The sequence below is a fragment of the Chelonoidis abingdonii genome, chromosome 2, assembly GCF_003597395.2.
Source record: "Chelonoidis abingdonii isolate Lonesome George chromosome 2, CheloAbing_2.0, whole genome shotgun sequence".
Taxonomy (NCBI): domain Eukaryota; kingdom Metazoa; phylum Chordata; order Testudines; family Testudinidae; genus Chelonoidis; species Chelonoidis abingdonii.
The window spans coordinates 51,639,771-51,654,377 of NC_133770.1; the positions used below are offsets into that span (position 1 = coordinate 51,639,771).

The 14,607-nt window shown below is 40.8% G+C and overlaps 1 protein-coding gene across 7 annotated transcripts in view; it reads left to right on the forward strand.

The window, feature by feature from the left end:
* The window catches only part of DYNC1I1 (dynein cytoplasmic 1 intermediate chain 1), a 268,510-nt gene that overhangs the window by 19,510 nt on the left and 234,393 nt on the right, over positions 1 to 14,607 (forward strand). For 5 of the 7 annotated variants that reach the window (XM_075062359.1, XM_075062360.1, XM_075062357.1 and 2 more), the window contains exons 2-4: positions 4,080 to 4,194; positions 6,232 to 6,346; positions 11,249 to 11,339. In XM_075062359.1, the coding sequence (XP_074918460.1) occupies positions 4,087 to 4,194; positions 6,232 to 6,346; positions 11,249 to 11,339 (314 nt within the window). In that variant the 5' untranslated portion in view covers positions 4,080 to 4,086. The remainder of the gene's footprint in view (positions 1 to 4,079; positions 4,195 to 6,231; positions 6,347 to 11,248; positions 11,340 to 14,607) is intronic. The other 2 variants (XM_075062356.1, XM_075062358.1) reach the window with 1 other exon arrangement.

The window sequence follows — 14,607 nt, forward strand, 5'->3', positions numbered from 1 at the left end:
TGGATTGGTTCCTGAGCTAGAGTTACTATGGCACGGTGTGCAGTTACTGGTGAGAATATGCTTCAGGTTGGCAGGTTGTCTGTGGGCGAGAACTGGCCTGCCACTCAAAGCCTATGAAAGTGTGGGATCATTGTCCAGGATGGGTTGTAGATCCCTGATGATGCGTTGGAGGGGTTTTAGCTGGGGACTGTATGGAATGGCCAGTGGAGTCCTGATGGTTTCTTTCTTGGGTTTGTCTTGCAGTAGGAGGTTTCTGGGTACACGTCTGGCTCTGTTGATCTTATTTCCTTGTGCGGGTATTGTAGTTTTGAGAATGCTTGGTGGAGATTTTGTAGGCGTTGGTCTCTGTCTGAGGGGTTAGTGATTGAAAAAAAGCAATATATTCAATACCAGCATAATGCCTTATCTCAGTCTGCTGGCTGGCTCAGATGTCCTATCAAGGGGGTAATGGAATCTGACTTTTTGATTTGCTCTAAAATCCTAGCAGCAGACTTCTTGGCCATTTGAAGCCTGGTAAGCTAGTTGGAAGATCAAAGAATTACAGTAATATGCATAGGAAGACAGCAGCTAGAGATAAATGTTTGTCTCTTGTATCATTTAAAGAGGGAAATGCAGGACTTCTTGCAGCATTCCTCAGATGAAATTTAGTGCATTGTCTTTGCTGTATGTGAGGTTCACTGTGTCTAAAAAAAGACACATATGTAATAGAACATTATGGCTCTTAATGAGGGGTTTGCAGTGTTATAAAGGAACACTGAAAGATTAAATAGTTGATGCTCAGATCATGGAAAAAAACATCTTGATTTCCTGACATTAAAAGAACCAGCTTCTGGAAACCTATTCAATTGATATCTGAAAAACTGCTTGAAAGGGAAGTTAAGCCCTCAGGGTTTCTGTCATCAGCTTTAAAACAAATTTGCATATTTTCTGTGTAGAAATAGGATCCTACTCTCTATTGCCAAACTGCAGCACTAAATGGCTGCAGAAAGCTTTATCTAGTCCTAAGGGCTCCTAGGGGAAACTCTATAATCAGCATTCAGATGTGTGCAACAGATTAGGAAAATGACTTCAAATAGTATCAGAGGGGTAGCCGTGTTAGTCTGGATCTGTAAAAGCAGCAAAGAATCCTGTGGCACCTTATAGACTAACAGATGTTTTGGAGCATGAGCTTTCACCCCTGCATTCTTTGCTGACTTCAAATAGGATTTAGACCATATCATTGCAAGGCCCACAAATCCAACACAGATTTTAAAGGCAGAGTAATACTATTATCATTAAAAAGTCATATTATTTTCTAATCGTTTGCCTGTTCAGAAGATCCCATCTTTTATATTGACTAATCACGTGGTTCCTTGGCACCCAGAAATTATTATTGTTGTTTAAGGTAATATTGCTTTGTGCTATTTATGTGGACAACATTGTTCTGGCTATTTTGTTTTCTTTTTCTCAAACTGAAAACAATGAACAATGCATTTATGTTTATGAATGGAGCCAGGACAAGAGGAGTAATCCAGCTGGCTATCAAAAAAAATATGGCACATGGGCCAGAACTTGTTAGCTAACTGAATCTTCCACAGTCATAGTCCCCTGCTGTTTTCTACATTTACACTGAGCTGGTAGAGGATGAACCAGGAAACCGCTGTAGGCTGGGAAGCCTGAGAATCCTGAAACCTACTGTGCCATGATTCAGCCCACAAACTTCAGCCCTACATTCTGTGTTGAAGTCTGGCTTGGACAAGGAGGAGTTTAACTGCTGGTGTGTTTGTGCTGGTGTATGACTTCAGCCTGAGGAGCATTAACTTGCATGACTTGCCATATACAGCTCAGTTTGTGCTGAAGCAGATGCTCTTGATCCTGCTCTTTCTGCTACTGCTATAGATTTGTTGAGTGTTTACGCATTTACCCCGTATTGCATGGATTTCTCTGTTTCCTCTGCCTCCATAAACAAAAATATCTTCAAGGACAGCATAAGAATTTCAGTTGTGTATTTGGGGTTCCCAGGAAATTTTGGTGTCAGTACCTGCTATATCATGGACTCATTTTACTTGTTTTGAGGGGGAAAATTTGTGACAGCACAAGAATTTGATAGCTTGAAATGTCATGTCTTTTTTAGCATGTAAATTTCCAGGTTATCTCCTGTCAGTGCAGGCACTGATTTATATGTAGCTGTCATTAGTATCGCTGGAGAGTCATCCATTTAAATTTCCCATGCACTGCATCAGACAATAGACCTCTGTTGCATGTACATGCCATTTGCATTGACCACATTGATTCTGAGCTGTAATGTGTATGTGGTCAGTGAGATATGTAATTAGCTCTTTACACTAGACTCTGTTCTAGTGTCTCTGAAGGAATCTTTACATAAAGTATTATTGAGCAAGTAAATCCCTATTGATGCCATTACATAATAGTACATAATGGTTCTGAAGCTGGTGTTACAGACTTAGTAAATAATCAGCGAATTAAGTCAATGATTTATGAAGTAACAGTATGGTTTAACGGTTAGAGCACAAGTCTGGCATTAGTTAGTCTTTTGGGAGATATTCCTGCTTCATATGATCTGTGCCGCAGGTCACTTATCTGTAAAATAAAGAAATAAACATAATCCTGATTTGGAGGGCACACTCAAATGACTGCAGAGACTGGTGACTGTTCAAAACAGTGAGAGCTTATTTGTTACGAAGATTTTGCATGAATCCTTAGAAGGTGGAGTGAATTTCATCCTGCAAGAATGGCAATTACTTCACTCAGGTGAAGATTCACTTTCACCTCTACCCCCTAGCAAATCCTTGGTGCCCAGTTCAGCTATTTGGCATGGGGGGACAATATACCCTCAGGATATAAAAATGGTCACAGAAGAAATAAGGCTGACATTAATATTTAGAGCCTGATCTTGCACCAAAGTATGAAGTTTACAACAGGGGTCCATGGGAAGATGATTGAGCTCCTGGTATCTAATCCAAAGTTTATTGAAATCAGTGGGAGTTTTTCAGGCCTTAAAGCTTCCATTTAAAGGACTGACAAAAAGCAGTTGCTTCACAAAGGTGACCTTCTAATAAAGGTCATTAGTACATAGTACTAAAGTTAGTTTTACCCAATGTTTGAGGCAGTGTCGTGGGATAGATATACCCCGTCACAGGGTGTCAGGTCATGTGTGGTCAATGAAAGGGAAAAGGCTGTACTGCAATCGATTAGGGCATATGCTGGTGACTCTTACTATAAAATGTGGTAGTACAGCCTAGTGGCCAGAGTCAATAGAGCAGCCCTTCTACTCTGGGTAGCATGGCCTAATGGCTGGAGTCAATAAAGTTGCACACCTCTGTGGGATTGTGTGGCCTATTGGCCCATTGGGGAAGTGGAGTGTCACTCACAGGTGTGTGGCACTCAGGGTAGGGGGACTCGGGCCCTCTCTGCTCCTCTGAGCCCCAGCCCAGGGCCCTGGCAGTGGTGGGGTTACTCGCCACCGAGTATCCTCCTGAAACACACTGACTGGTTCCCTGGTTCACTCACCGGAGCAAAGTCTAAGTCCCCTGGGCTGCTTCCTACCCTGCCTTTGCCAGTGATGGTCTGCAGGTCTCTGGGGTACTCAGGCAGTGTAGTTTCTGATGGCATGGCCTCCTCTCTGGGTTCACTAGGCAGCCTGGCATCCGACTGGTGCTTTGCGTGCCTTGGCTCTGGGCCTGCAGCAGCTCCCTGGAGAGAGTGTGCTGTCTGTGTACTCTCCCTTCAGCATCGTGCCCACACTGAGCTTGGCTGCTTCCTTTTATATCTTGCCTCCACACTGAGCATGCCCAGCGGAGGTGAAGGGGTGTGGCTTCCTTAGCCTGAAATGCACAGTTAACCCTTGTGGGGCCAGAGTGGGGTAGCATAGGGATATTTTGGGGTGGTGTCTTAAAATGGGAAATTGTCTAACAAAGATTATTTTCCATATTACACTATAGTACTAAGGATCAATGCTTATATAACTATACATTTACAATAATCTTGAATATCATTTTTGATGCAATCAGTAAACAGAAAAAATGTTTAATTCTGACCATTTTTCTCAGTTTCCGTAACTTTATTTTATTTTTCAATAGAGTCAAAATGTCAGACAAAAGTGATTTAAAAGCTGAGCTCGAGCGCAAAAAGCAGCGCTTAGCACAAATAAGAGAGGAGAAGAAACGGAAGGAAGAAGAAAGGAAAAAGAAAGAGGTAAATATGCACAAACTCATTAAAATGTCAGAAGCCTACAGAAAGGTTTAGCATCCCAATATGGTTTACGTAGGGCGGTGTCATGTAGGAAGTGATCTTTATAACCACAGCAGCTTTAAGCCTAAAATAAAAATGCTTATGTTCAGCCACGAAAGTTTGAAATAAAAATCACCTTCAGAATATACAAGTTGTCAACAGACAACAGTTTGGACAACATGATATGCATGTGTATGTAGAAAGGAATAAGATTTACCACAATGCTTTCTTCTGGGAATTCCTTTAGTGGGGGAAGAGGGCTTCAATTTTTTTTTTACCCATTACAACCTAAATAAATGTTTTAGGGTTTTTTTGTTCTGTTTTTTACTCTTAAGACTGGCTTGATTGCTGGCTAAGGTAACAGATTTACAGTGATGATTCTCCACTAAAGTAAAACATAATTGCAATTGCATTTTAGCCTCCTGGCATCAGTGCATCTTTCAGCTCTATTAAAGTTTGATTGACATATTAGTTTGTTTGTCCTTGACAATATGCATTAGGTTTTTCATTAAGGGATTTGTGCTTCTTTTTATTCAGTCACTTAGTGAAATAGAAGTGAAAATTGACAGGGAAAGGATATTCATTTTCATGCAAAGTCAGAGAAGCATTAAGCGATTATGTTTCTTTGCCTTCAAATGTCAACGCTTACTGTAGTTTAAAGCACCTGTTATCCCTTACTAATAACTGGTTTCCTTTTAAACTGACACCTTAATATTGTTCACGTGTTTCATAGAATTACTATGGAATCTGATACGATACAAGAAATCAAAGTTCCAATTCATGTTGTCTCTTTTTTAATCTTTTTATCATTTTATACAGTTTTGTACAATTACCAATAAACAGTCCATAAAGTCAGTCAGGGAGGGGAAAGGAAGAAGAGCCACCTTACTCCACTCCATAAGTGGTTTTGAACACACTGTATTAATTAACAGCCAGTTAAGCGAGACATGGGGAAAGAAGGGAGCCAAGCGAATGGATTGTATGTCTTCTCGCAGACAGCAGGAACCAGGAGGTTTCAAAGGCCCACCTCTTGCCTCTCTCCTGCTCTTTCCCCTAGCGAGTCTTGTGTGTGTGTTTGTAGGGGGGGCATTCCATGGACACTAACTCAGACCTTGAAGAGTTATGAACATTTGTTTCCCTTTCTATTGTTTTTTCCCATGGAAGGAGAACATTTAGCCTCATGTAGGCCCTATTCCTGGATCACTGCTGTCAGTGGAAGTTTTCCCATTAAATTCAGCGGGAACAGAATCACAACCATATTTATTTATTACTTTCAAGTGTGTCAGGGTCAGTACATATTTTAGCTAATGGCATGTCTACAGTAGAAACTTGCATCGGCGCAGCTGCACTGATGAAGCTGTGCTGCTGTAGTGCTTCTGGTGAAGACGCTTTAAGCCGACAGGAGAGAGCTCTCTTGTTGGCTTAATAACTCCACCTCCACAGGAAGCGGTAGCTATGTTGGTGGGAGAAGCTCTCCCGCCGACATAGCACTGTCCACACCAGGTCGGTGTAACTGTGTTGCTCAAGGGTGTGGATTATTCACATGAATACTGAAGTCATTCTGTAGTGTAGACCAGGGCTAAATCAATATGACTGTCTCTACCTGTAGCACGTCAGCGTTCTTATGCAAAATCAACAAAGGTCTCTCTTAACCTCCCAGTATTCTACAGTATTCTACAATACAATGGCATTGTACCTTCTACAGTACAATGGCATCCGACAAGTAATAGGGAAAAAATTTGAATCATACCTTATGAAATATTCCTTATAAATCTGTACTGGTTCCTGCAATCATCCCTTTGGCTCAATACAGTCTCAAACACTGGCAGAGTCCTCCTGTTATAAATCCAGTATAAATGAGCTGCCCAAGTGTATCTTCATGGCTGTCAGAGTACTCCATAATAGCCCAGGAACCATGGTTGCATATGTGTTCTCCTCCCACTTAATCAAGAAACTGCACTGTATATTATTCAAGCTAATTGTTTATTATCTTTTATTCAGGCTGATCAGCAGCAAAAGAAAGAGCCAGTTCAGGAAGATTCAGATCTAGATCGCAAAAGAAGAGAGACAGAGGCTTTATTACAGAGCATTGGTATATCCCCAGAACCACCTCTAGGTACTTAGATGAGCACATTGTAGACATGTGGCTATTACACCGTTAATGCATTTTTTTAAATTAAAAGCATGCTTTGCTTTTGTGTTATTTGGCTGTATTAGTGAAGTGAACTCTTCTGCTTGGAAACCATTCATATCATATCACTCATCTATGCCAGTTCATAGCATTTCCAGTACTTACCTTTGCAGACCATCAGCTTTATTTCTGAGAGGACTTTTCATAAACACAATTCTAAACCATGTCTGATTTCTTTGGTTGCTGCTCTATTTATATTCTCTCCTATCTTTCCACCCAATGATATTAATATTATATCACATTAGTACCAATTATTGGACATAAGTACAGTTTTATTATTTGTATACTCGAAGAAAAATATCTCTGTGGAAGGTTTTCTTATTATTTTAAATAATTTTAACAAGCAAAACTGAAGAGAATTAAAAGGAAAATATCCAAATATTAACAAACTTATAGTCAAATCATTATTTTAGATTGTTTTATATAGTTTATTCCTTGCTTTCATTGCTTTTCTGTTTTTGACTGTTTAGTTCTTACACCCTAGATTCCTCACCTTAAATATATATGGGATGATTTTATAATATGAGTTTCATTATCAAATCTATTTATGTTAACATCTCTTGCAATGTAGTGTTTTATTCTGTGTGTTGCTCTATGTGTGATCCCAAATGTGAGAAATTATTTTGTCTTTTTTTCATTTGTTTCTCTCTCCCTTTCATTCAAAAGTGTCTTAAATATCCTGGATGAAATCATGTCCCCATTGAAATTTATGAGGAGTTTTCCCATTTATTTCAAGGGGTCCAGGATTCCACCCCCTATATACTGCCGCCTGCAAAATTCAGGGACATCCAAAAGCTCAACAAACCATTCAGGCTCTGATTCAGGAAAACACTTAAGCACATTCTTATGTGCTGTCCTGAATAGGGGTGCTCTCCTGAACTGGGGCCTCAGTTCCTAAATGAAAGCAACTAAAACTTATAGAAACGTGTCCCTATTTTAATAAATTATGATGCTATAATTCCAGCAATGAGCTATCTGATCCTGAAAGAAGTGTCTGACAATTAATTGTTAGGTTATTTTAACTTATCAGAAAATGCATTTTGTATATTATAAAAGCAAATTAACAGTAATTTTAACAGAGAAAAATCACAAAATATAAATATTTATCTACTAAGGAGCACCAGAATGATTATGTCCTGTCTATTTCATATGGAGTCATAGAGTTTAAGGCCAGAAGGGACCACCAGATTATCTACTCTCACCTCCTGTATATCACAGGCCACTAACACCACCCAACAACTGCACACTAAACCCAACAACCAAATACACGTAAAACCATGGCAGAGTAAAAAGCGACAGAGTCCTGTGGCACCTTATAGACTAACAGAAGTATTGGAGCATAAGTTTTTCTCTGACGAAGTGGGTATTCACCCAGGAAAGCTTATGCTCCAATACTTCTGTTAGTCTATAAGGTGCCACAGGACTCATTGTCGCTTTTTACAGATTCAAACTAACGTGGCTACCCCTCTGATACTGGACACCATTGCAGAGTAGTTCAACTTCCTATCCTGAATTAATAATGTTTACTATGTTTACTATGACACTATCCAGAGAACCTTAATTTAACATATAAAATTATTAATACTTGTTAAACAATAGCATTTCCTCTTCCCCATATAAATTGACAATCAAAATCTCTTCATAAACTCCCTCAGTCCTTCCTTCGATGTTTTTAAGGCCAGGCTTGACAAAGCCCTGGCTGGGACGATTTAGCTGGGGATTGGTCCTGCTTTGAGCAGGGTGCTGGACTAGATGACTTCCTGAGGTCCCTTCCAACCCTAATATTCTATGGTTCAATGAAAAATTTCTGGAAAAATACACCACAAAACCAATGATATAATTGAGATACATCAATGATATTTTCATCCTCTGGACAGATGACCCAAACTCCCTCAGATTTCCACAACTTCAACTATCACAACTCATCCATTAAACTCTTTTTAGAACACTCCCACACCAGCATCAGCTTTCTGGACACCATGATTAGCTTCAACAATGGACTCTGGCAGACATCTATTACACAAAAAACCCACCGATCATCATGCTCACTCCCACAGATCCAGTAATCACCCGAGACACCAAGAAATCGGTTATCTAGAGCCAGGTACTCAGATACCACAGAATATGTTCTGGGATAGATCTTAACACACTTAAAGACACATAGATCTTAACACACTTAAAACTGCCTCCACCAAACAAGGACATTCCATCAGAGAAGTAGGTCACATAATGGAATGGGCCACTTAAATATCCTGGGAGAACCTGCTTCACCACAGGAGAACCCCCCACCCCCGATCTTACACGCATACATGTCACCTCTGACCCCACACTGGAATCCATATGGGATATCAAACAATTATAACTCATACTTGATGGGGCCTACACCCTGACTTTTTTTTCCTGATGCCCCTTCTGGCGTTCAAACACTCCCCAACCTTGCTAAGCTCATCATCAGAAGACACGACAGACCAGGAGACACCAACTCAAAGTAGCATCAGATCTGGCCAGAGCAACAGATGCAAAACCTGTAGACATATTTCCGCTGCTAATATGATCACTACCCCCACAATACACCTTTCAGAATCCGTGGGTCCTACACGTGCCTATTTTAACACGTGGTGTACCTCACCCACTGCATCAACTGCCCCAATAACAACAATGTGGGTGAAACTGGACAATCACTATGCTCTCAAATGAACTCACACAAAAAATGATAAAAGAAAAAAACACTCTATCATCTGTGGGTGAACACTTTTCACAAAGTAATCTCTCCATATCTGACCTCTTAGTCCTCACCCTCAAAGGAAATTGTACAACACCTTCAAAAGACGAGACAGGGCACTTAAAGTCATAACTCTGCTGGACACTAAAAACCACAGACTTAACAAAGCCACTGGTTTTATGGACCATTACAACAAGTTGTAACACACCATGCTGCCTGCTAACCTTCTATTGTCCTACAACAGATGAGTTTGGTCTCCTACAACATGTTAAACCCCTTGTGCTTAACAATCTGTCCCACCTTGTATTTAACTTGAACAGCCTGGTTTCCTTCCCCAGACTGAAAAAAAGCTCTCTGAAGCTTGAAAGCTTGTCCTGTCCACCAACCGAAGTTGGTCCAATAAAAGATATTACCTCACCCATCTTATCTCAGTCAAAAGACATTAACAGCTATAATCTTGTCCCTTTGGATATGCATACAATATTCAGCTCCCTCTGGGGTTACCTGAAACTGAGGTTACATTTACACTTGGAACTAGAGATGTGATCCCCAGCTTGTGCAGACATAACTAGCTCTCATCAGTTTAGAGTGCTAGAAACAGTAGTGTAGATAGGGTAGTCTGGGCAGTGGAGAGCAGCGACATGGGGCTAGCCATGATACATACAAAACTGCCTGAACCTCCTGGGTACGTACTCGGCATGGCTAATCTCTGCCATCTCTCCTGCTGCCTGTGCTGTTCTGGCTACAGTACTAGTTTTAGCATGCTAGCTTGATGAGAGCTAGCCCGAGTATGTCTGTTTGAGCTGGGAATCACACCCTAGTTCCATTGTGTTGACATACCCAAAGATACAAAGCCACTGCTTGCCTGTACCTGCCAAGGGGCTGTCATGAAAATGAATTCATTTTTCATACTCTAGTCATTTCTCTGCCAATCTCTAGTGAGAATATGTGTAAAAGATTTGACCAAATGGAAAATCCAAGCCTCTTGACAGGTCTGTCATTATATCTTATAGGGTATAACAAAATAGTTAGAAGTTTTACTCTATTAAATGTCAAAGGAAAATGCACATGATTTAAACCAAATGGAAATCTTTACTGTGCATTAAAATCTTTCTGTGTTTTCTTCCATGTGACTGCTTTCAAGGATACTTGCATTAAATCTGGAGAGGAGACCTCTCAGTCTTTCTTTTTCTTTCTTTCTTTCTTTCTTTCTTTCTTTCTTTCTTTCTTTCTTTCCTTCTGACAGTTGAAAAAAGTTTTTTTTTTTTACTTTTTGTGTTTGTTTCTACACTTAAGAGCTTTAACTCTTATAAATTTGTTCCTTTCCTACTTAGTAAGACAAACCTGTCTTTGCATATATATACATATACATGAAATATACCAGCCCTTGAAAGTAAAGGAAAATGCCTAAGAGTCTGATCAAATGCCCATTGAAGTCCACGAGAGTCTTCCACTGACTTCAGTGAGTGTTGGGATCAGGCCCCCAAACAGAAACAGTAACTCTGTGACTCGAATTACCTAAAAACTGAACCACAACAATACATTCATATACATTCTCATTGCTGCTGAAAGAGGCCTTTTTTACCTGGTTGGATTTCCCCATTCTGTTTTTACTTTGGATCTGATTTACACAAAGAAATGCAGGTCACATTCAATAGATTTTAATTTAAATTCAGATGTAATTGCTTTATTGCCTCGTGCCATTTTATTTTAGCAGAAGAGTTCACTTAGATTTCTAACAAATAAACAAAAAGGTTTGATTTTTAAAAATCTTCTAAAAATCAAATTTAAAATTAGCAAAAGAAACAGCAGTGTTGCTTTACTTCCACAGTATCCCTATGTCAATTATGTATAGAATTAGAGTTGGCTTTCAGTCTGTCTAAATTCATTACAATATTAAAATTTCCAAAAATATTTAAAAATTCACTTGACTCTTTTCCTTTTCTTTTCCTTTCCTTTCTTTATTTGCGTTCACCATTTCAAACACTCCTAATCATTTATCCACTATAATTTGGTTGATTGGTTTTGATTTGTCTGACACTGCTCTTCATCAGTGCAGTCACTGCATGATTTAACATGGGATACCTGTTATTTTCATTATTTAGTCCCAACCCCTATGTCTCCCTCTTCGAAATCAGTGAGCACCCCCAGTGAAGCTGGCAGCCAGGATTCAGGAGATCTGGGACCAATAGGAAGGTAAGACAGACATTAGATAATGTTGAATGAAAGTATTTTTTCACTCTCCACTTTTTTTTATTTGTTTAAACAAGAACATTGAAGGTCCAATATATACATTTGTTTCTGCATTCTCCACCATGTGTTACCATTCAATATGGCTGGTGTCAGGTATGGAGTAAAGGTATGTGGCAGTCTGATCTTAGGTTATAGACATCAGAAACTAATGCAAGAAGCAGAAATGTATATATAATCTGCCCACTCAGAATGGAAACGTGGTGAGCCCCAAGGACATAGAAAATCCTGCAAACCCCTACCCATGTGAGTAATCCTTATTCGTATAGGTCATCCCCTTGAAGTCATATTGGCCACATCATTCCACAGATAGCACCTGTCTATGTTAAGTTTTTGGTCTGTTGTCCAGCACTGTGCATGGTAGTAAAAGTGTGTGTGTAAGAGAGTCATGGGGAATAGTTTATTTGGAAACACCTGGGAATACATAAGAGTGTTTTACTAATGTTCCTCTCTGCAAAACTGTGGCTATCAGATAGCTGTGTGTATAGAATGGGAGGAAAGTGCTTCATCAGTGTGTCAGTAAGAGACGGGCCCCAAGGCCACCCAGAAATGCCGTTGTTGCATCTTGAATGTATCACTGATATTGGGAAATGAAATGACAGCACCATAATGTTTCCCAGGGCATCCTGAGTATAATGGGGACACCTGTTGTCCTGGCTTGAAACCACAAGAGATACAAATTTCTGCACCATATTTCAGGGACAGAAACCATAGGTGAATGGTGGATCTTCTAGTGACTGCACTGAGGAGGGGTTAAGCATTCTGTGACGGTTCCAGTCATCCATAGCAGGGTGTGTGATCCAATCCTCCATGAACTCCTGGGAAACAGCCTGTGAAGCTACGCAGACCACTCTGCAGTTTGGAATTGCCTGTCAGGGTGACCACACCCAGCCATACCTGTACATTCATAGACACTATTTACCCTGGGCTTCAGGTGGCTTCATTTACCAGGTTCCAAGATCATGTAGAACTCATTTTTCTTCCCCTGCACTATGATTGTTATATTATCATTGCAAGAGCTGATATAAGAGGAAGTTAAATAAGCCATTATCCATATATAAGCAACATTTCTGCTGGCATGACACAGCTCGTACTCATGCTAAGCACACCTTGCGCACAGAAAGATTATATTTTTGATGCTAAAAATGTATTGTTTCCTTACTTACCCTAATGAGCTCTCTTTGCAGTACCACAGTGGTATTTGGGCTACATAGACATTGAGGAAATACACCCATCCCTTCCCCTCCCCCGCATCTCAGAAATGTGGCAAGCACTTTAGAAGTAGTGGAGTTAATTAAGTAGCAACCATTAGTATGAATAAGGCAGTTCAAAAACTGGAAAAGAATGTAATGCCAAATTCATAGACAGCTGACCCTGATCTATCAAAACCCCTTGGATATGAGAGGAAATGGCAAATATGTGCAAGAAGCATACAGGCTGCTATTCACAATGACACTGTTCCCCACAAAATGCCCCGTGGCAATGCTAGCTTGAGATTCAATATGTAATGTCACAAAACTTCCTCTGGATCATTTGGGCTCAGCCAACAAGGGCAATACCATCTTTCCATCAACCCCATGAGCACTTGATTCAGAGTATGCAAGATGCTAGAGGAAAACGCTGAAGCAGTTCTGAATTCATCCCATTAAACGAGAAACATGTTCTTGCTTATGAGGTGACCCACACTTGTGCCATTCATTCAGCCAATAGTATAGTTAGCAAGCTGTAATTTCACCCTTAAAGGTATCCAGGAGCCAGTGGATTCCAGCATGAATATTTTCACTCCACTGCTGTATGGCGTGCTTGCAGGGGAGATCTCAGTACACCTGATCACTGTGTACAGCTGATCAGGAGGAGGGGGGCGTGGCAATATTTCTTGAACCACACACCACTATTTTGACAGATGTTTTCTGGTTGAAATTCCCAATGTAAGTGCTTCCCCTGTGTCAGGAACTCTGTTGCCTCTGGGCTCATTTGCCAAGCAATCTCATGAGCCTGGCTGGGCCCAGTAAACCCATAGGAAGACCTGGTCTACACTAGGAATTTACATCAGTATAGCTATGTCTCTCAGGGGTGTAAAAAATCCACTCCCCTGAGAGACTTAGCTATACTGAACTAATCCCCAGTGTAGACAGTGCTAGGTTGATGGAAGAATTCTTCTGCTGACCTAGCTACCACCTCCTGGGGAGGTATCAGTGGGTGAATCCCTCCCCTCAGCATAGGTGTGGACTTGATGACTTTCAGGGTCCCTTCCAGTTCTGTGAAATAGGTATATCTCCATACATTTTGGGGGAAGGGATAGCTTAGTGGTTTGAGCATTGGCCTGTTAAACCCAGGGTTGTGAGTTCAATCCTTGAAGGGGCCATTTAGGGATCTGGGGCAAAAGTCTGCCTAGGGATTGGCCCTGCTTTGAGCAGGGGGTTGGACTAGATGACCTCCTGAGGTCTCTTCCAACCTTGACATTCTATGATCACCATTTCAACCCTGTCGTAACAGCAGTGTGGTGGCTGTTCACCATGTTCTATATCCAAAACTGTGCTAGACCTGCTTCCTGTCCAACCCTTGCTCCATCCACCCTTCGCCTGCTCTGCTTCAGCCCTAATTCCTGCCTGCCTCTGAACTCCTGATTCCCAACTCCTGGTTCTGAGCATTGGCTTGCCTCCTGACCACACCTCCAGTTCTGCCCTCTGATTCTGCTCCAACCACTAGGTTAGATTCCTGCTCCATGCACTAGATCACACTGCCTATACCTTGGTGTGTGACACCTTACTATAGGCTTTAATTTATAATAGATGCAGGCTTGCTACATCAATATATTGTACATGGATGCTGATGGTGGTTCATGCTTGACTGATTACACCTTTGCATGTGGAGGGAGTTATCTGTCACAATTTGGCCTACACAAGCACTCACATCTTTGTCATCAATAGTTGCATCTGTTGTTGGCAGTCAAAACAGACTGTGCTAGTGTCAAGGCTACACCATCATGAACCACTGCTGTCTTCGGCCCATACTTCCTCAGTGCTTTCAACCTATTGGAATGTCTCAAAATTAGGCTATAAACTTGAAGGCATTTTCTGGATTGCTGCGAGTATACCATATAGTCTCTATTAAACCCAGCCCTGGGTTTGTGGTCTGCCACCATGTCTGATTACTACAGAGAGATTGAGTTCTGTGCCAGAAATGGCAGTTGTGTTTTATGTGCATTGTCCAT